Here is a 23519-nt window from a genome sequence, read left to right as displayed (position 1 = left end):
GAATTCAAATCTTATGAGTGACATACGTTGTTGCTAATAAATATAAGAGTGAATTACAGTAATGGTTCTCGAACTCTATTGCAAGTATCATTTTGGTTAATGAAGCTGTTTTTTGAATTCTATAATACGTCCCACGTACAAACTTTCACCCGTATATCATTTAAGTTTATGCCGTAAATTTCATCCATTTTTTCAGTCAATTTTAATCACATGTAACACATTGGAGGAAGAAATAGGAAATAAGTTGTCATTTTTACATCTCAAAATGGGGTCACGTGCTTGTCACATGAACAATTTTTGATAAGTATATTAAATAAAGCTGTTTGTTAACTAATTAATGTAACAACTGCTTAATTAACTCTAATTTAAACATAAAATATTTTCTAAATGGGTGTATACATTTTTTTTTTAAATGCATACAATGGTTATAAAATATTATTGACAATATTGTTACTAGCAGTTGGTTCTGCATAGAGAAGTTTTTCAACATTAAAATTAATAAAATCGCCAAAGTAAAAAAAAAAAAAAAAAAAAGTCAATAAAATCGTACTAAAAATATAGATTAATTATATGCTAACAAAATACAATAAATTTTTAATACAAAATCTAATTAATAATAAATATCAAGATCTAGCCAAGAGGCCTACTTTAGAAATTCTTTCAAATGGTCTCAAATTGTGGGGCTCTAACGTGGCTGACACTTGATCACAATATATCACAAGTTGACAACTCACCAATAATTTGGATAATGGAAACGGATTCGGCTCTACAGTGACGAAAAGAACACCAAGTGGGATTGAGAATGACTCATTCATTCCAAGTGGGATATGGTTTTGAAGGTTTGTTTGGCTCCATTCCAGCCTATGCACTTAATGGTCCACGGTTCCCCAATTTGCAGTTTGGAACAAATAACGACCTTTATGTCACAGTGATCTGTTAACACTCAGAAGATTTGATGATGTACATGTAGCGTGGAGTTTGTTACACATTTATTATTTATTAATTAAACTTGGCCCAAATTGTAGAAACAAAAAATGCAATTCTAACAAATTTTAATGACAACCTGTTTAGGCCTAATTATGGATTGAAAACCCTTGAGCCAACTTCAGACACGAATTACTTTGGCCCATGCATTGAACATTTGCTGAGTTTAATGTGTTTGGGCTTAATCGTTTTGAAGGGTAGTTCAGGCAAAGGCCGTATGCCAAAATCGATCAACTCAGTTCCGAAAGGTTAACTTTTGTTTCAATGGAATCCTGAGTCCTGAATCCTAAAAGGTTAACTCAGTTCCGAAAGGTTAACTTTTGTTTCAGTGGAAGTAGGGATGACAATGGTAGGGTTCGGGTCGGGTTTGCCAATACCATATCCGCCCTGTCAGGTATTTGGAGTTTCTATTATTTTTTTATTAATAACATATCAAATCAATATAAATACATAATATAGTATAAATAAAATACATTAAAATTTATCGTATTATATTACAACAAAACTAAATTATAAAAAGAATACCATTTAAATTTTAAAGACTACAAAAATAAAGATAGGAAATTAAAATATAAATTTTTTTATTAAGCGGGTATACAGGAAGCAAGAATAGGAATGATATTATTATACCTGCTTAATCAAGGCGGGTTCCCGCGGAGATTTTCGGAGGTAGAGAATTTTGCCATCCTACAGTTGGAAGTGTTTTTTGGACCAAAAAAAGAAGAAAACTTCAAATCACCCGCCATTTGGTAAAGTCAAACTAAAAGAAGGAAGTCATCAAAGAGGCTTATTAGAAGGAAGTCATCAAAGAAATAAAGGGTGTGAGGTGGTCCCTCTATATCTTACTTGTTTTTTGCAAATGATCATTTACTTTTTCTTCATGCAGATGGTAGGGCGTGCAGTAAATTGAAAGAATTGATTAATCTCTACGAGAGGGCAGTAGGGCAAAAGATAAACTATCAAAAATCGGCGTTGACTCTTCATTAGAAGACATACTGATTCGGGTATTATGTATGCCATTCAAAATATTCCCGCTGTTCCGATTGTTTTTTTGCCATGAAAAATATTTTGGATTACCAACTTTCGCAGGAAGAAATAAGCACATTATTTTTCAGAAAAAAGACTAAAGTGATACTTGTGCAATAGTTAATGTACTGAATTTCAAAACAAAACTTATAGACAAAACTGATACTCAAAGTATAATTCATAGATTATTTCTATAATTAATTCTATATAGCTTTTATTAAGAGATCCCTTTCATAAGATTATTGAGGAATACATTCTAGGATCAACTCTGAATTATATTTCAATAATCCAAATAGTTTATTTTCTAAGTTTCCATAGAGTAATATCTTTACATAAAATTAGCACTATTGGAAAAATGCCTTGTGACAACAAGGATTTAGCATCGTGCATTTAATGTGTTTGGTGGAATATCTACTTTGACAAAGTTGCTACCATATGCATTGTTAAAAGTGTAACTATTGATTAAAAAAATTGGTAAAGTTCAAATCTAAGAAAACAACTCCTATAATAAGCACGCCCACCTTTCTTTACATAACTATTTTTTGGAAGTTCTACCAATGCAATATGAAGACACGTCTTACAACTTATTAGACGAATGTCTCCAGTGCATTAAGCCGCACCATATATTGAATCGGTTCTATTGGATATCCCAAGCTTTAGCTTACCATAAGCATACAACGGGTAATTATGCGGAGCTTTTTTACATAACTTAGTTAACAACACAATAACTTTCAAATCAAACAAAAAGGGATCGACATCAACAAGTCTGTTATTCTTCACATAAATCCCATTAATGTGGTCACTTATACCAAAAAAATCTGTATTTGAATATTTTAGGAGGCAATTATTGTACCAAATAATAGCTCCTCGATTAAGAGGGCATTGCTTGCGAAGCTCCTTCGTTGCTGCACTAATGCACTTTTCGCAATATATGTGGTCAAATGAAGTCATCCAACATTGTGCTAGCCCATAAATGACTTGATCATTTTGTGTAGTATGTTCAAAGGCAATTTCATATCTTCTATATGAAATTTTTTCATTTAATCTTATAAGTAACTTATTCAAGTAGACCTCATAACTCTTCTTGGGTGGAAATAGTAATGGATTAAAACAGATATGCTCCACAAGAGCACCTCCAGCCGCATGTAGGAAAAGGGAGAAACATAAAAGACTCAAAGTTGAGATTAATGGCTTTGAATGAAACATGTTCAGTATATAGAATTGAACTTTAACTCTATTCAATTTAACCGATTAATCTTAATACAAACGCATAAAACAATTGAAGTTATAGGCACATATATGTTTCTATATATATATATATATACACATATGATATGTATAACACACTTTATAGTATACAAATATTATATAGAATTAACTAGAAGCTGTTAATGCTGCATATAAGAGCCATATATGCTTATTTTATTTACATTAAAAATTATATTTTAAAATTGTTATTGGATAAAAATTTTAAAATTATCTTGATCACTTCCTTCCCAAATAACAAAACATTAAGATGAGGATATATATATATATATATACATAATCAAATTATATGTTGTTAATAATATATATATATATATATAATCAAATTAAACTTTGTCCTTTGAGATAGTCAAATCATATATATATTGTGTGGTCCAATAGCTAGTCACTAGCACCCTTGTCATCTATTATATTGAATCAAACCCTTCAATGCCACACGTAGCCTTTGCAATCTAATTTTGTTTATTTGAATGTAATCGACACTATGTATATCTAAGTTTATAACATGCTATTGTCCCTCATATATCATTTTTTTATATGAAGTAAAGTAATTGTATAATTGCATAAGATTCGGGCATCATTAACAGTTAGCTACTCGTCTAGTTGTATATCTCACTACTTTGATGGATGAGTTCCCAAGCTTGAATCCCACCCTCCCAAGATGGAAAAAAAAAATGTTCATCATTTATGAAGTTGTCCATAATATAAGTATTTATCCATATGTGTTTGGTTTACAAAGAGGCATAATATAAAATAATATAATGTAAAGTTTTGAGAAATAATATAAAATAAAACTGAATGGCTCTTAATGTTAGTCTTGCTATATGAAATTTTTGTTCTTTACATTTGCACTTTATAGGATTACAAAAGACATGCTAAATATGTTAATCCTTTTTTTTTTTTCCTAATTAATTTATGCCATAAAAAGTTATTCATGCTGTAAATATATTATTAAGTGTGGCTATTCCTGTAATTAGTTGTAGGGGCATACTAGTAAATATTTAAAACCTAGTAAACTTTACCTCTATATAAGGATATTTATAAGATAAATGAAAGAGACAGACATATTCTCTCTGCCTCTCTTTTCCACAAACCCAATTTTCTACATACTTTTACAACACGTTATCAGCATGAAAAACTCTTTGGATTGTGGATCGCCAAACAAAAAAGAATCATCATTCAATCTGTTCTTCAACCAAGTAAGTTTTATAAAATAATTTTATATTCATGGTTATTTAACCTTGATTGATTGAAAATCCCCATGAAGCATGAACCCTAAATTTATGAGATTGATTTATTTAAAATTATATATTTTATATATGTATTTGGGTTAAATGATTAAATAATAAAAATAAGAAATTTATCGGGGTGATCGGAAACCACCCCGCGCGGCCAGCCCCTACACCCACGCGCGCTGTCTTGCCAACTCGCTGTCAGCAGCCCACCTCGCAACTGCCGCTGCCACGTGGACGCCACGCGAGCTGCCACGCAGGCAGCCGTGGACGCCACGCCGCTACCACGTGGCCGCCACGCAAGCGCCATGTCATTGACACGTCGCTGCCACTCCTACGTTGACACATGGTGAGCCTTCTGAAACTTTGTAAAAAGGAAATGTTAATTCTTGCCATGCCTGGGGTTTGAACCTAGGATCTCTTGTGCACCACCTTGCACCTTAACTACTGTGCTGCTGATGGTTTATTGTTAGTATGCAAACCGTTTAATATATATATCCCAAATGCCAGAAACTTTTATTCAAACAATTTTGTGATATTTTTCTGTTCTACTTAGGTATATGAATATTTTACTTGTTTAAATTTTTGCACTAGAGTATATGTGTAGAAATTGCAGGTAATTAATGAACCAGTAGTTCATACATAAATATTGAACCTGTAGCTTCAATAATGCCGTATAAGGAACTTGAAGTTTCCTTTATAAATTCACCATACATGATAAAATCAGTAGATTTTACATGTCTATACCATGTTATAGAACTTGAAGTTCTTATTTATTGCTTATGGATGTTATTGCCCAAAGCATTAATTATGATTATTTGTTCCTTTCAACCAAAGAATGTCAAATCTCAATAAGCTTGATATTTCGCTTTGGAAGTTTCCGGAAGAAACTATCTAAAGTGGACTCAAGATGTTAAGCTTCACTTGACTGCCAAGAAGATGAGGTCGAAATCAATGCTGACAATATTGTCGCAGAGTCCCTTAAGGCAAGTCTCATGATCTTCATTAGGAAATATATGAAGGAAGCACTCCAAGTTGAGTACCTCGCTGAAAAAGATCCACGAGCTCTTTGGGTTGCTCTAGAAGAGCGGTTTAACCATCAGAAGACCATTTTCTTGCCTGAAGCAAGACATGATTGGCAGAACATCCGTTTTCAGGATTTCAAATCCGTGAATGAGTATAATTCGAAAATCTGCCGGATCCGGTCACTCCTCAAATTTTGTGGGCAGGAGCTCACCGAAGCTGACCTATTAGAGAAGTCTTTCTCCACCTTCCTTACCTGTTGTTTGGTCCTGCAGTAACAATACAGGGAGATGAATTTTACCAAGTTCTCGGCATTGATCACTACTTTATTGTTCGCTGAAAAGAACAACAACTTATTAATGAGAAATGATCAAGTTCGACCTGTCGGTACTAAAATAGCACCATTGCCTGAAGCAAATGTTGTTGCTCATCGCGATTCAAACTGCAAAAGAGGATACCGAAGTCATGGAAAGGACGAAAAGTCCGATCGCCCCGAGATATGGAAGGAAAGGTTCTCAGAGGAATGACCCGTATGACCGAGGCCAACGTGGCCATGGCCCACGTGGTAGGAACCACAGTCTCTCGGCTTCAAGAACTCGAAATGAGAGGAACACTGATCCGGCCCGTCGCCACTAGAATCAGAATCAGAATGATCTCTGTTACCGATGTGGAGGAACTGATCATTGGTCCCGCACCTGCCGTGCATCAGCGCAAGTTGTAAATGAGTATCACGCCAGTCGCGGAACTCGAGAGACCAACCTCATTGAGAGATCATTTTCTATGGATACCACCCTAGAGGTCACTGATTTCAGGCTGAATCTGGACACTTCGAGGACTAGAAACTCGATGACATGGATATGATCGGCACTTGTGCCGTATTTATTTTCTGAATAATGTTTTTCTTATTCGGATTGTTTTGGTGATTTATGACTTGGATTATTTGTTATGAAAATTTGGTTATGCTCGAATATGATTTAATTCAATAATATTATTGATACATGTGATCCATTGAATTAAATTTATGAATAAGCATGTTTAGTGGGGAAGTTTGTTGTCTGGCAGACAGTGCTACTACGCACACCATACTCCAAGATTAGAAGTATTTTTCAAACTTATTGCTTACTCATACTTCTGTGACAACCATATCAGGCCAATCCAACCTGATAGAGGGCCATGGCAAAGCTCATTTTTATGTTGTCCAATGGTACTGAATTACCATTAATGAGGCCTTATATTCTCCAAGTTCCAGAAGAACGTTGTTGAGTTTTAAGAATATTCGAGCCAACGGTTATCACGTTGAAACCACTAAGAAAAATGAAGTAAAATATCTTTGCATAACCTCCAATTTGTATGGCCAGAAGCGTACATTGGAGAAATTGAAATGTCTCTCGAACAGTCTCTCGAACGGTCTCTACATGACCACCATTAGATCGATTGAGGCCAATCACATAGTTAACGCCAATCACATAGTTAACAAGAAGTTAACCAATTCGAGCAGTTTCTTGCTATGGCATGACCGGTTGGGATATCCAGGTCAAAGTATGATGCGCCGTATCCTCAATTCATCACACGGGCATCCCCTTACTAATTAGGATCTTGTGTTTAGTGACACACTATGCTAAACTTGCTTGCTCAGAAAGTTGAATACTAGACCATCATATGCAAATACTAGTAAAGACTTCATCCTTTTCCTGCAAAGGATACAATGGGATATTTGTGGACCTATCCAACCACCATGCGGACCATTTAAATATATCATGGTTTTGGTTGATGTATCGACAAAGTGATCACATGTTACACTATTGTCCACAAGAAACGCTGCTTTTGCTAAACTTCTCGCCCAGAAGGCTCATCACACGGATTATTCTATAAAGTCCAGAAGACTTCATAATGCCGGAGAGTTTACATCGAAAACTTTCGATGATTATTGCATGTCCTTTGAGATTAATGTTGAACATCGAGTTTCCTATGTTCACACCCAGAATGGTCTCGCAGAAACGTTCATTAAAAGATTATAAATGATCGCACGAACCTTGGTTATGCGCACCAAACTTCCAATTTCTGCGTGGGGCTATGCAATCATGCATGCAGCCATGTTGGTCCGGTTGAGGCCCACTGCTACCCAACCTTACTCCGCGTTACAGCTGGTGACTGGGTACGAACTTGACGTTTCATACTTACGCGTATTTGGGTATGCAGTTTACATGCCAGTTGCGCCGCTACAACCTACCAAAATGGGTCCTCAACGAACGATGGGCATATATGTCGATTATGAATCTTAATCTATTATACGCTTTTTAGAGCCCTTGACAGGCGATCTCTTTATCGCCAGATTTGCGAATTGTCACTTTGATGAGACAGTCTTCCCGCCGTTAGAGGGAGATAAGAACGTCACCGTTCCTGAAGAACGACGTGAATTGACGTAGAATGTCCCCACTATGTCTCATCTCGATCCCCGAACCGTACAATGTGATAGCGAAGTGCGGAGAACTCTAAATCTATAGAGTATCCATAATATGCCAGATGCATAATATGCAAGACGCATTCTCTGATCTAGCTAAAGTGACGAGATCACATATACCTGCTGCAAACGTGCCTGCAAGGATATTCTTCCCCGAAGGACGTGTCGTCCCAGATGGACGAGGTACGACCATAACGGCTAACTAGTCATATGTCCTTGCCCATAAGTGAGGTTGACCACTAGGTTCGATGGACTCTTATCCCCGGAAGAGGATAAATTTGGCACAAACGAGTCCCCTTGACATCGCGTTCTCAATCGATTCATCTCACGAAATAGTTTCAGATTATGGGTCAGTCCCAGAAGAGACGATGTTGGGGGATGCTCCAACGTTTGAACCCACTCCCGAGAACATAGAGATCTCTATAAATTATGCATGCTTAACTGAGCTCTGGAATCGAAACAAGATTATCATCGATGATATATTTGTATTCGCGGTAGCTACCGAAATCATAACTAGCGATGACATCGAACCTCGCTCCGTTGATGAATGTCAACGTCGAGACGACTGGCCAAAATGGAAATAAGCAATACAGGTCGAATTAGATTCCTTGATAAAGAGAAAGGTGTTTGGGCTTGTCGTTCCTACACATTCCCCATGTTAAACCTGTACAATTTAAATGGGTATTTGTAAGGAAGCGTAATGAGAAAAATGAGATTATGAGATACAAGGCTCGTCTAGTGGCGCAAGGATTTTCTCAACGCCCTGGGATTGATTACGAGGAAGTGTATTCCCCCGTAATGGACGTCATAACGTTCCGCTACCTTATCAGTTTGGTAGTTTCCGAAAAACTGAGTATGCAGCTTATGGATGTGGTCACTGCTTATCTCTATGGGGATCTTGATACAGATATATATATATATATATATATGAAAGTTCCCGAAGGACTTAAGACACCTGATGCAAATAGTTCCAGACCACGGAACACGCTCTCCATTAGTTTGAGGCGTTCACTTTATGGATTGAAACAATCCGGACAGAGGTGGTACAACCGTCTAAGTGAGTATTTGATCGGGATGAGATATGTGAATAATGTTCTATGCCCTTGCGTGTTTATTAAGAAAACAAGTTCCGGTTTTGCTATTGTAGCTGTTTATGTCGATGACATGAATCTAATTGGTACTCCTAAAGAGATAAAGGAAACTGCTAAACACCTGAAGTTGGAATTCGAGATGAAAGATTTTGGGAGAACGAATTTTTGTCTCGGCCTGGAGCTCGAGCACCGTGCAGATGAAATTCTAGTCCATCAATCGAATTACATCAAGAAGATGTTAAGGCGCTTTAATGAGGATAAAACGAAGCCTTCTAGCACGCTCATGATTGTCCGTAGTCTAGATCCTAAGAATGATCCGTTTCGTCCCGTAGATGATAACGAAGAGATATTGTCACCAGAAGTCTCATATCTAAGTGCAATAGGCGCATTATTGTACTTGACTCAATGTACTAGATCAGACATCTCATTCGCTATAAACTTGTTAGTTATATATAGCTCTGCGTCAACACGCCGCCACTGGAATGGCATAAAAGACATTTTCCGCTACCTTAGAGGTACGACGAATATGGGCTTATTATATCCCTACACATCAAGGAATGGATCGAACCCTCTCGATCCTCGGAACGATGCCCGCCTTGTTGGATATGCTGACGCAGGGTATCTATCAGACCCGCATAATGCGTATTCTCAAATTGGTTATGTTTTTACCATTGGAAATACAACAATATCTTAGAGGTCTACGAAACAGACCCTTGTTGCTACCTCTTCGAATCATGCTGAGATTCTAGCCCTTCACGAAGCAGTTCGTGAATGTATATGGCTAAGAGTAGTTTCCAAACATGTTCGAAGTACGTGTGGACTGAATTACACCACTAATGAACCAACGATTATCTATGAGGATAATGCCGCTTGCATCGAGCAGATGAAGACGGGTTTCATCAAAAGAGACAACACTAAGCATATTCCACCGAAGTTCTTCTTCAATCAACAACAACAAGAGCATCAGATGATTGAAGTCAAGCAGCTCTGATCTCAAGACAACCATGCAAACCTTTTCACCAAGTCACTGCCAAAATCCACGTTCTTGATGCATGTTCGAGGTATTGGTTTGCGTAGATTGGCTGATTTACCTAGTATGTAGTCTTCAGGGGGAGTCGACATCAGGGGGAGTATCCCGAAGCATACTCGCTTGACCATCGTGTACTCTTTTGTCTTTCGTCCAAGGTTATTTTGTCCCACTGGGTTTTGTTACCTGGCAAGGTTTTAATAAGGCACATTTTGGCATGATCACCCTACTCATACTACATCCTGAAGATGTGTTGATATGATATATATGCATTTGCTCATCTTTTCCCTTCGACCACGGGTTTTTCCCATTGGGTTTACCGGGCAAGGTTTTGGTGTAGCAACTCTAATGCACCCCGCTCCCATAGACATACTATCTGTTTATGATCCAGAAGATATGACTTCACCTACTTTCGAGGTTATGGTGCGACTACTCCACACTCACACGCGTTGCACTCTTTTTCCTTCGACCAGGGTTGTTTTTGTTCCCTCATGGTTTTTATTACCTGGCAATGTTTTAACGAGGCAATTTAGAAGCGCATAGCAAAGACAACACTAATGACATGGAAAATCCAAGGGGGAGTGTTGTAAATACATTATTAAGTGTGGCTATTCCTGTAATTAGTTGTAGGGGCATACTAGTAAATATTCAAAACCTAGTAAACCCTACCTCTATATAAGGATATTTATAAGATAAATGAAATAGGCAGATATATTCTCTCTGCCTTTCTTTTCCACAAACCCTATTTTCTACATACTTTTACAACAATTCCTTCTTTTTTTCAAAAATCTGTGCCATCAGTTCCGTTTCGTCCATAGAGAAGCCGCCATCAGTGGTTTTAGTTGCAGCCACAACAATATGCCCCTCATCATCTCCAATAACAACTCCAAGGCCGCCGCGCCGACTGTCATGACAAAGTCCTCCATCAGTATTGATCTTGAAGAAACCTGCACTTGGTTTTTCCCATGAGCAGCGCACAGGTGGGACTGAAAGGCGAGAGTTGGTTGCATGGTGTGCATGTTCGTACTCCATTGCGCACTACATCAAGCGACCAGATAGCTTTCCAATGGTTCAGATATATATCAACCCCCAACTTTTTTGAAAGCCAGTAACCACTTTTAACTTGATACAACCCATCTTTTGTATAGTGTCAAATCAGTCAGTCTGGGCGGGGAGAAATGCCCAAAGGAATGCTAGATATCAAGTCTGCCTCTTCCAAACTGAAGTGATCATAAAGCATTTCAGACCACCATCTTCTTTCTAGGGTAATATGTTCTTGCTACCTTCATGTCAAGAGGAAGAGATGGTGCAAATTGAATCTTAAAAGTAATAGGTTGTGGCAGCCATCTATCTCCATAAATATTCACCTCCTTTCCATCACCAATTCTCCATCTAAGCCCATTTTTAAGCAAATTCCTTGCCCAGAGAAGAAATCTCCACATAAGGGAGGGACGAGTACCAATTATCGGCCTGCCGAGCCCTTAGTGACCTGCCAAGTACTCAGTAGTGTAATTTTTCTCCTCCGTGTCCACGTACACATATAGATTGGCCTGGAAATTAATTTTTTATTGTGGGCTTCCGGTGAAAAATCTTTTAAAAATTGGGTTTATGAATAATTTATTTATGTATATATGCACTCAACAAAAAGGCTAATTCATATCCTAGATGATATAAACAAATCAAGTAGTTCTAAGGCAGAAAAGGGAAACACAGACACAGGGGGTAGAGAGAGATGAAACACATTTAGGCAGACCATTATGAATTAAGCTGCACAGTCAGTAACGGCCAAAGAAACAAAAACAGCTGCACAGTTAATGACCTTTCAACCAATCTTGTGACTCAAGAATTTTTCAATCATCCCCTGGATTAAGAGCCTCAGCATTTCCACCATAACTAGTTTCTTAATAACATCTTGAACAGGAAATTCTAAGCATCTTAACTAGCTCCAATATTTCCTATTACATAATACCGATAACTAGTTTCTTGATAAGATCTTGAACAGGAAAATTCTAAGCATGTTAACTAGATTACATGTTTTCAATTACATTATTACATAGCTCCGATAACATCATATTTACTTAGATCTAGTTTCCTCTCCGATCAAATTAGAACACTACAAAAACCCTAGAAGACTGAAAATGAAATTACACAAAAACGTAAGCCACCTTTATGCTTGTATTCAATTAGTTTCATGGACTTGCTTTTCTAGAATCTGCGTTGTAGGTGATTTTGTTGCATGCAGGCTAGAACAGCTTGCTACCTTTGAAGCTGACCTGTGAATTTTCACGAGTGGCACAAGTGACTGCACAACATCTGCCATCAGCGGCCTGTAATCTGCCTCTGGTTGCACACACATAGCAGCAATTGCTGCCACTTGAATGACCTCCTTCATCGAGTACTGACCCTCCAACGCAGGATCCATAATCTGTACAACTTGCTCTCTATCTGTCAGCTGGGGCAAAGCCTACAGTACAGATCATTTAAAAGAACTCTTAAGAATTAAGGGGAAATATGATTATAAGGGAATGTTAAAAAATGGAAGAAAATAATGTCAGGAAATAGAGTGCCGATAATCCAAAAATAAATGGTAAAGTGTCCACTCCTTATATGTTAGAAAGTATCATTCTATTTTTTGATAAGAAGAAAGTATCACTCTATCGCAGGAACTGAATAAGAGAGCTAAGAAACCCACCCAAGAAACAAGAACACCTTCTCCAGGAGGTCTCTTCATATCAACTGGAACTCTGCCTGTGAGCAACTCCAAAAGTACAACCCCATAACTGTACACATCTGATTTAGTTGTCAGATGCCCTGTTAATGCATACCTGGATAACAAAACACATGTATACAAGTGAATTAACACAGTTTCTGTTTAATAATATTTGAAATTACAATGGGAATTAAAAACAAGGGTAATTCTGACAATATAAAACAGACTAATATGATAATTTTAGTTCAAAGTTTAGAAGTCCTTACTCAGGGGCAACATATCCCTGTGTGCCCAATACTCTGGTAGAAACATAACCTCCAGCTTTGTCAGATCCAAGCTTGGCCAATCCGAAATCAGAAACTTTGGCATGGAAAGTTCTGTCCAAGAGAATGTTGCTGCTCTTAAAATCTCTGTGAATCACAGGAGGACTAACATGTTCATGGAGATACTCCAAACCCTTCGCAGCTTCAAGAGCTATTCTCAACCGGGTTTCCCAGTCTAACTTTATGGAGAGAGCATTAGAACCTGCAGAATAGAACTCAAGTGGTTAATCCCACAGCAAAGCACCTTTTTCAGAGAACTTTTTATAGAAATTTAGAAAAGGTAAAAACAAAAAGCATTAGTGACCAGGACAAATACAATCATGCACAGAAAATATGCCAACTGTAATACAAAAAACAAAAATTGTAATGTCAGCAAGCTTTCTCAACCAATAAGATAACTCTGAAAGGTACATGTACATGAACGCACACACATACAGGCAAAGAAGTATATGACTGAATAGAAGGGGGCAGGGGAGGGGAAAACATAGAGAAAATAATGCAAGCAACAAAGATTAAAGCCTGCTTCACCTCACATGATGCAGATGAAAGACTACCATAGGACATGAATTCAAAGTACAGGGGTTTTTCTTAATATTTTCGTACCCCTGAACAACCAGGCAAAAGAACATTATCCAATCAGCACATCATAAAAGCAACAAACTACTAGAAAAAAGTTATACTTACCACTGACAGGATACAAATGTTCCTGCAAACCACCATTTGCCATGAACTCATACACTAACAATTTATGATTGTTATCTGAGCAATACCCAAGCAGTGCCAGCAAATATGGAGAGTGCAGTCGACTTAGCAACTCCACCTACATTTAAATTGATCAAACAATCACGGACCATTTTCATGTAATCCACAAAGTTAATTTAATTCTTCAAATACTGTTGAAAACCAATAAGATGGGAAATAAAAAGAAAATTAAATCATTCGGTGTTTTGGTACAAGGGAGCCACCAAATACTGCAAAATTATTTGGCTCAGTATTATTACTTGTCCATTTTCGAAGGGGCAAAGATAGAACAGTGAACTTCAACCATCTTTTTCCCATCACTTTCCTAGGAACCCAAAAGAGCCAAAGTAAACAGTAGGTATACTAAAAACAAACCTCTGCTTCAAATTCCTCTTCTCCCTGCTTTCCTGCTTGATCCATAAACTTAATTGCAACTTTCCTCCCATCATGGAGCACCCCTCGGTACACCAACCCAAATCCGCCTTTGCCAACCACATTAGACTTGCTGAAACCACCAGTTGCAGAATGCAGCTGCTTGAAGGTGAAGACCTGAAGTCCTTTATTGACAGAAACTTGTAGATTTTCAAAACCAACTTTGTCCTCATGGTCAGCTCCTTCAAAGAGAATGAAAACCAACATCAAAGAGAAATACCCATTTTGATTCCAAGCACATGCATTTTAAATCCAACATTAGTATAGAACAAAGACTCAAAATTTTGCCTTTATGTCCTTACATAGTTACATTTCCACAGCAACTAAACAGAAGGTAAGTGATTTTAACAGAAAGTAGTAATGTAATTAACTGGGTAACTACTCAAAAGCTCTTGGAAGTATAATTCTAACTCCTACCCACAAAATAAACATGAATAAAATGCTTAAAAAGAAGAAACTTTCTGTTTTAGCCACCAATTAATAGAAGGTAATGTGACTCAGTCAGTACCCTTGTGGTTCTTGAGGCGCTTGGCGACCTTGTTACGAATGTAGCAGTAGTAGCTGAAGGCAACGAGTAATGAAGCCACGGCCAGTGAAGCAAGCACCACAATAACCACCAACGCCACGCGCTCCTTCCTTCTGTACTCCTCTGCCTCCATCATTCACCTAAAAAAATTTCAAGAAGAAAAACCAAACCCTAACCCTAACACGAGTCAGTAGAGAGCATCACATTTTGGAGCTTTGGAGTTTGTACTTTGTAAGACTCTCTCTCTCACTATGGTTTTTGTATTTGTCTTGATTTGTGGCGCGGAGAACAGTAATAGACTAATAGTGTGGACTTCTTTTTTTTTGAAAGGCGTAATGACGCGGACTTTTGAGTGTGTTTTTGCGTTGAAGTATTAATTAAGAAAATTACATTCAATAACCCCTTTTAATACATCTCTTACTTTCTTAACCCTTTTCAGTTAACTCTTACTTTACTTTAGACCTCATTTACAATTTTACATACAGACATTTTATCTGCCACATAAAATTGATGATAAAAAATTAAGTTAGTAATTGGTGCCCCTAGAATTTTTGTCTAGCCCACAAACTCCTACGAGGATTGTAAGTCCCATATTCTGAAGATCAACTTATTTAATATTTATAGAGATACACATGTGTTTCTGTATTTAATATTTATAAATATGTATATATATATATCTTTTTTTCTTATCACATAATAAGATGATAAAAAAGGTAAATACAAAATAAATATATACATTTATTATATAAAAATCTTATTTCATACTCAAATATATTCGTGGGCGGGCGTGTCCCTATTGGAGACTGACTCGAGAGAATATATTCGAATATTTTAACATATTTATGAAACAGAAAAGATGCATGCAACTATGTAGGTGAAGACAGACTATGAGAATGGGCCATACATAAATTAACCAAAACAATTAATGATGCAGTGACAAAAAAAAAATGAAGGATATTGCAATGCAAACTCGTCTGAGGCTGCCACGTTCGTCCACTATGATTGGGCACAAATTTGTATTGTTTGTGTTTCTTTTTATCCATGGAGTGAAATGCAGCTGATATTATTACACAATGCATTAGTTAATACGTAATAGTTATTACTTAGTAGGGTGGGTCGGTGTTGGTAACCGAACCGATCACCGAACCGCCACCGGGGGAATGGCCAACTTCGCAACTGAGGCAGCTATGGACATGTCGGTTACGACGGCCTCAGATAAGGTGGTTGTCGGTCGGTGTGGTCGGTAACGGAACGCAGGTGCTTCATCCTCTAGTAAGTAATATATTACATCGTATCTGTTTATGTTACTGTATAATATTATTGATCTATCATATTCCTATATATTCATTGTATGGGAAATTTGTCACTTACTTTCACTTGTTATAATCATTAATCACTATTGGCTAGGCAATGCTAAATGACAAATGGTGACTTGCAATGCGCGCAAGTTAGGTGGCATCCATTTTCTGTAGTCTTCCATTAAAATTGATAAGGTATTAATTACTTTTTCCTTCAATATATTTTTGTTAGTCAAATTTAATTACTTCATTTTCATCTTTAATTTCCCATCATAGTTGTTGATGCAAATTTCCGTAAGAGAGATGCAACAACTTAGAGGTGGTGACCTGGCTGATCCGAAGTCTTGCTGGACGATGATGTGAGATCTTCCTGTAAGAGAAACAAGATCAAAGGAGATGGACCGGTGTGGTACCAGCCAAACACGCTCCGGTGATGAAGTCAGTGATATGTGTTTTGTGGTAGGTGAGGAAGAACAAAGGATGAACTTGGGAGAATGGGAAGAACAAGGCAAATGTTCTGGGCTTATTCCCAGCAAGTTGGGTATGCTCTTGGGTGAGTGAAGGTTTCTTTGTAAGTGTTTGTCTGGTGAGGAGTTGATAGCTAGATCCATCTTTTGCATATATGAGTTGGTATATATAGGCAAAGGAGATTGTGATGAGTAAGTTACCTGCATGTGACTGGCTAGTTGAGAAAGATCCACGTGTTCGGTCATGAACAGTGGCATGCACAGCTACCCACCTCCTTTGCATTCAATGCTGCATTGAATGCAAGTATGGAAGGTCCAGGTGAACTACCTCAGTAGTTATGAATGCAGGCTGGATTGTCTTTTCTGTCAGAAGACCTTTGTCAGGTGCATTTAAGTGTGGCGGTTCCTCCTAATCGTGATCTTCCTAGGTATGGCGGCGGAGAGCCGAGCCGACCCGAATACATGTTCTTATGTGTATACATGAAGTCCATGCGTGATCGGATCGGACACGGGACTCCCGACCGAACCGATCCAGCAGATAGGGGTCCTCCAGAGTCGTAGCTGGCTGACGCTAGAACCCGAAACGAGGTTCCTTCCGCGCCGAGCCGATCCAAACCGGGATGATCGTGGAAAGATGAACACTCAATCCCTTGGGAGATCATCGGTTCGGCTCAGACCGGGCACGGCAGACACGGCAGACACGGCATGGAGAACCGATCTAATCTGGCAGAGGAAGTACCGAGCTGTGATGATGTGAAGGTCAAAGTTTGACCACTGAGAAGTCAAACACTGAAGTTGAATCTGACCAGCCACGTGTCCAGCCATGGTTGGCTGTTGGATCGGTGGGGGTTTATCCACAAACAATAGTTACACTCTTATTCATTCTGGCCTCTTTTAATTCAGATATCAACTTTTACAACTTTTGTCAGAGGAAATTAAAGGCCTTGTGGACACCTCATCTCATCTGTAATATCATATCTGTAACATGCATGGTGAGCTTGATGCATCAAATTCAATTTATAAAATTTGGAATTACCTTATTTTCAGCTTAATTATTTCTTTTATGCATATCTGACGGAACACATGAGGGTACTGCAGGGTCAAAGATTGTATATATTATGCTTCCTGATCTGATGCCACAACTCAACTCGATCCCTATCACGTACACCCGTCTTTACATTTTCAGCTCCGTACGTTACTTCAAGATATAGGTAAGTGCTGAGATTTGTCATGTAAAAATATAATAATCACTCAGAAAGGAGCTTTAATGATCAAAGTTGTGACTCGTGAGGTAGAATTTTCCAAATTTCCAGATACCAAATTTTAAATAAATCTTTAGGTAGTTTGGAATTGATCATTTACTTTTAATTCAGGTTATAGACAAATGTTGATGCAAATTTCCGTAAGATAGATGCAACAACTTAGAAATGGTGATCTGGATGATCAGAAGCCTTGTTGGATGATGACGTGAGATCTTCTTGTATGAAAAACAAGATCAAATGAGATGGACCGGTGTGGTACCAGCCAAACACGCTCCGATGATGAAGTCAGTGATGTGTATTTGGTGATGTTTGGATGAAGATGGGGAAGAACTGGGTGATGAACTTGGGAGAATGGGAAGAACAAGGTAAATGTTCTGGGTTTATTCTCAGCAAGTTGGGTATGCTTTTGATGAGTGAAAGTTTCTGTAAGTGTTTGCCTGATAGTCGATACTTATGTGAATTTGTGCATATTAGTTGGTTTATATAGGCAAAGGAAGTTGTGAGAAGTAAGTTACCTGCATGTGATTGACTGGTTGAGAAAGATCCACGTGTTCGGTCATGAACAGTGGTATGCACAACTACTCACCTCCTTTGCATTCAATGCTGCATTGAATGTAAGTATGGAAGGTTCAAGTGAACTGCCCCAATAGTCATAAATGTGAGTAGGGAAGTCTCATTTGTTAAAGGGTCCTGTCAGGTACACTTGAGTATAGCGGTTCGTCCCAACGTGATATTCCTTGGAATGGCCGCGAGAAGCTGAGCCGACCCGAATACATGTCCTCATGCGCATGCATAGAATCCATGTGTGATCGGATCAGACATGGACTTTCAAACCGAGCTGATCCGGTAGATGAAGATCCCTCCGAGTCATAGCTGACTATGACTTGAATTTGAAGAGATGTTTCCTCAACGCCGAGCCGAGCCGAACCGGGATAACCAGGGGAAGATGAACACTCAATTCTCTGGAAGATTCTCGGTTCGCGTCGGACCGGACATGAAGGGCTCGGCACGAAGATCCGATCTGAGCTGACAGAGGGAGTGCCGAGCTGCATGATGATGTGAAGGTCAAAACTTTGACCATTAAAAAGTCAAACTCTGAGGTCGATTTTGACCGGCCACGTGTCCAATCATGATTGACTATTGGGTCGGTGTGGTTTTACCCACAGACAACAATTCCTCTAATTATGTCTATTGCATACGGAAATCGCACCAATTAAGGTACATGTACAGCTCACATTGAAACTTTGCATTTAGAATTATTGTCAGTATTGGAGTTGTCAACCTCGATAGTCGATACCTTTTGGATGGGATGCTACGTACTGTGGTAAGCGACAACCTCTATATCATATCATTACTTGAAGTTCTTGGTTTATGAGTGTTTGTGGCATGGACAGCTGTATTCATATGCTTCACTTTCAAATACTCTGTGCATTTTACCTTTTTTTTACTTCCTATTCTATAAATTGTTTTTTTTCCTGTATTAAAAATAATATTACTCTGTGCAAACGTGCATTGTCATTCAGTGAAAAAAATTTAATTTTGCATTCCAGTTTATGTAATTTTAAATATTTGAATTTTAACTGGTTTCTACCAATCTGTGTGTCTTATACATGTCACTGGCAAGACTGGCCCAACTCCCACATGCAATCCAATCATCAAACTTGATGATAATCATCCATGCAGTAATATGACCGGCCATTATTTAGTCGATCATTGCATCTTCCTGCGGCAATCGAATCGACTATAGATGATATATATATATATATATATATATAACTTTCCATTATAGTCATGGTCTTATTCCTTTTGGTCTCTTTTAATTAAGACTTCAACTTCTCTTAAATTAGAAGAACTTTTGTTAGAGGAAAGGCCTTCCGGACAGTTCATATTGTAATATCATGTTTAATTGTAACACGGTGAACTTAATGCCTCAGATGGTTTTATTGAGAGATTTATGTCACATGAGGACTCATTTAAAACTGAATTGGGCAATGCCCATGTGTCATGTGTATTGTTTGAACTTATATAATTAGTTACAATTTTTTATTGCATTTATAAAATCAGGTGATTGATTATTCTCAGGTTATGCATTGAAGTTAGTGATGCCTAGATTTCTGACATTATAAGCATGTGAGTTTCTTACACAATGATTTCTTAAGGATATATTATATGCAGTTCATTCCTTGTACATATCTTGAGGACCTGAACGATTTCTTATAGTTATCATTTACTTTGATGTAATACAATGCAGTTACCGGTGAGTGAAGGGAATGCGATGTTTTGCTAGCTTTGCAAAACACTGACATTCCTTTTCTGGAAATTTATTTCCTGGTGAAGGTGGCTCTCTGCAGTAACCATTGGACAAGACATTCGATCCTTTTTCTGAAAATTCATTACACGATGCCCATCCTATACCCAAGAAATAAAATTTCGGGTTTCGAGAAAATTTCGATGGAAATTTCGATGGAAATTTCGACGGAAATTTCGAAGATTTTTAAATTTCGACAAAAATTCGACGAAAACGACGGAAATTGTTATCAAAATACGGAAATTTTGAATGAAACTTTACCATATGTTTATTTAACATATTATCTACTATATTGATAAAAAATATTGAAAAAATCAAATTATATGATAGGTTTCATGTGATATGTGATGAATATAATGCGCGCTGGAGGCAAATACTATTAAATAAAATTAGTATAATGAATAAATAAAATTATTATATTCTTTATACTCTATAATTTATACACTAAATCATATATACTCTATATACTAAATCTTATATACTCTATAATATATACACTAAATTTTATATATTTTATAATGTGTATTTTATATTCTTTAGGATATGGTATAAGATATTAAAGTTTAGGCTCTTTAAGATATTTTTAAAGGTCCGTTGATTTTGGGTACCAAATTATAATGTTTTTTTATTTTAACTACCAAAACATTTATGTCATTTTACTTTAGGTACTAAATTTCAATTTAGGTACCAATTTTAAAAAACATGGTTATATCGAGCTGTGATTGTCTAACAATCATAACTTTTTTATTGATTTATTGTTTTTTCAATATTTGTAAGGCTTAAACTTTACTGTTTAGGCTTTGAGTTATATGACTTCATTCCCTAAGCCTAAATAAAAAATATTAAACTCTTAAAAATTTTAAATTTTTATAAATTTGAAACAGTCACAGTTTAATCACAACTGTGATTGTTCGATAGTCACAACTATATAACAAACTGATTTATGACCTAATCCAAAATGTCTTACTCTAGGTTAGTACCTAAACTAAAAAAAATTAGTGGCTTGCTGCTTTATTGAAAAACTATTGATATTTGGTATTTAATCCTAATTTTCTATATTTTTAATTATTTTTATATAAAAATGTAATAGGATTTAAAATTTAAAAACAACTAAACGAAATCCCAAATTTTTTTTTTCTTTAAGACCCCAAATCTCAAGTCCTCAACCAATTCTAAACTTTTTTTTTCCTTTCTCTTTTCTTTTTTTCTTTTCTTTTCTTTTCTTTTTCTTTTCTTTCTTTCTTTTCCTTTTTTCTTTCTTTTCTTTTCTTTTTCTTTTCTTTTTCTTTTCTTTTCTTTTTCCTTCCTTTCCTTCTTTTCTTCTTTCTTCCCTTGACTTCACCTTTTCCTTCTTTTCTTCTTTCCCACTGCCCAGCCACCATACCCATTCTCCTTCTTCTTTCCCACTGCATGCCCAGCCACCAGACCCACGCCAAGATCTTCTCTCTCCTCCCTCTTTCTCCTCCCTCCTTATCTTCCTCTTTTCTCCTTCTTTCCCACTGCCCAGCCACCAGACCCACGCCGATCTCTTCTCTCTCTTCGTTCTACTGTCTTCAGCGACGGCCGGCGACGAGGCCAGCTCGCCTCTTTCTCCCCTCTATTCCTCTGGTCTCTGCTTCCTTCCTCAGTGGCTCAGTCCTTCACTCACTGGCTTCAGCTGGGTATTTAGCGAAATTTCGGCGAAATTTTTCGAAATTTGCTCGAATGAGTGTTAAAATTTCGGAACCCTTAAAAATCGAAATTTAAACCCTTGCCTATACCAGAACGTTTCTATATAGTAATAAATAATTCTCATCCCTATACATGCATAAAAGCGTTCAAGACATCATGTATTGCCGTATATGGACGTTCTGATATAAGATAAACATCATGTATCTCACTACAAAAAAAACCTTAATTTGTCCCTACTAATTAATTACTCTTGTATCAAAAAATATTGGACTGTCCTTAGATTTGGGTTGCTCCATCCTTGTTGCAAGCAGTCCCTTATTTATGATGTGATTGGGTTGCACCAACCTTTGTCTTTTGCTTTGTCTTTGGGCTCTTGGCCCCAGTTTTGCCAAAAAAAAAAAACAATTAGGATTAAATAACAAATGCAATAATTTTTCAGCAAAATAGTAAGTTATTTTAGTTTAGGTAGTAATTTATAACTTAGAGTAAGACATTTTAAATTAGACCACAAATATGTACTAAACGTACATTTTTGTCGCCGAGCACTTGGGAAAGTGCTGAGTGCTTGGTGATCTTTGTTGTCTTTTTTTTTTTTTTTTTTTAGTTTGGTACGTAGTTATGATTATATGAAGTTTATAAAAATTCAGAATTTATAAGGCCTTTGATTTAGACATGGGGGATGAAGTCCTATAACTTATAGACTAAACATTAAATCTTAAGCTTTAAACCATAATACAAACATTGAAAAAACAACAAATGAACTAAGTTGTGACCGTGTCTCAGTAAAAAAGTTGTGACTGTTGTATTATCATAGTTGAATGATTTTGACGAGCACTCGGTGAACAATACCAAGTGCTCGGTAAATACACATTTTAAAAATATGGTACTTAAACTTAAATTTGGTAACTAAAGTGAAATGTCATAATATTTGGATAATTAAAATGAAAAAAATATTAAAATTTAGTATTTAAAGTCAACGGATCTATAAAAAACATATGCTAATAATATATATAACAAGCTGGACATTAGATGGATAAATTAAAATCAAATATATAAGGATCATGATCACGTGGGTGAGTGGAGCATTATTTTCTGAAAATGAAAATAGAGAAAAAGAAAAAACAAATAGAATAACTAGCTCTGTCAAAAGGAAAAGGTAAGGGAGTGGGAGACAAATATGTCAATTCTGCTTTTCTTTATGTTGTGTATTTGACGATGTTGTGTAGCCACTGATTGAAACTCCTCCTTGCAAATGGCTAGCCAATTGTTCTTTTTCTCTGTCCTCAAACAGTTTCTTGATTTTGCGTGATTCTCGCTATTATAATTAAAGCCAATTGTCAAATGACAATTTGATCATGCTAAAGATCGATTAGAGCATTCAACTTAAAATGGGTAAAGAGTTCCTTGATATCATATATTGTAAGGTACGTAATAGAAATATGTTGAGAGACTATGACTAGGCACCCACAACGTCGCTGCTGGCAAGCACCATAGAATTCTTATCAAAGAATTGATCCTTTAAAGGATCAATTCCTTAATTAAAAGGAGATCGATGGTCCCAAAATAAGGAATTGATCCTTTTAACTTCATTTTTCGGCCAACACCTTCATTGATGCTATAAGGAAGACAGCAGGTATAAATTGGCCTAATTACACAATTAAGTCCATATAT

General features: G+C 36.9%; 1 protein-coding gene across 1 annotated transcript; it reads right to left on the bottom strand.

Annotated features, from left to right (window-relative positions):
• Positions 1-11975: 11975 nt before the first annotated feature.
• On the bottom strand, positions 11976-15071 carry LOC147286782 (Protein kinase superfamily protein). Its single transcript, XM_086239721.1, has 6 exons — positions 14825-15071; positions 14260-14498; positions 13828-13963; positions 13087-13345; positions 12803-12935; positions 11976-12574 (listed from the first exon to the last, which is right to left on the bottom strand). The coding sequence occupies exons 1-6, from the start codon at positions 14976-14978 to the stop codon at positions 12290-12292; spliced, it is 1206 nt and encodes a 401-aa protein (XP_086095847.1). The 5' UTR covers positions 14979-15071; the 3' UTR covers positions 11976-12289.
• Positions 15072-23519: the final 8448 nt, after the last annotated feature.

This window comes from Dryas octopetala, chromosome 4, assembly GCF_963921425.1.
Source record: "Dryas octopetala chromosome 4, drDryOcto1.1, whole genome shotgun sequence".
NCBI lineage: Eukaryota > Viridiplantae > Streptophyta > Magnoliopsida > Rosales > Rosaceae > Dryas > Dryas octopetala.
Note: the sequence above shows the minus strand (reverse complement) of the source record. Positions and strands in the feature narration are given on the sequence as shown.

Bases quoted from the DNA above. Each gene is read 5' to 3' on its own strand.
- LOC147286782 (XM_086239721.1), bottom strand. From the start codon at position 14,978: ATGATGGAGGCAGAGGAGTACAGAAGGAAGGAGCGCGTGGCGTTGGTG. The intron at 13,964-14,259 runs GTTTGTTTTTAG...ATTTAAATGTAG, and splicing joins AAGAGGAATTTGAAGCAGAG to GTGGAGTTGCTAAGTCGACT. The intron at 12,936-13,086 runs GTAAGGACTTCT...TTTGTTATCCAG, and splicing joins CAGGGATATGTTGCCCCTGA to GTATGCATTAACAGGGCATC.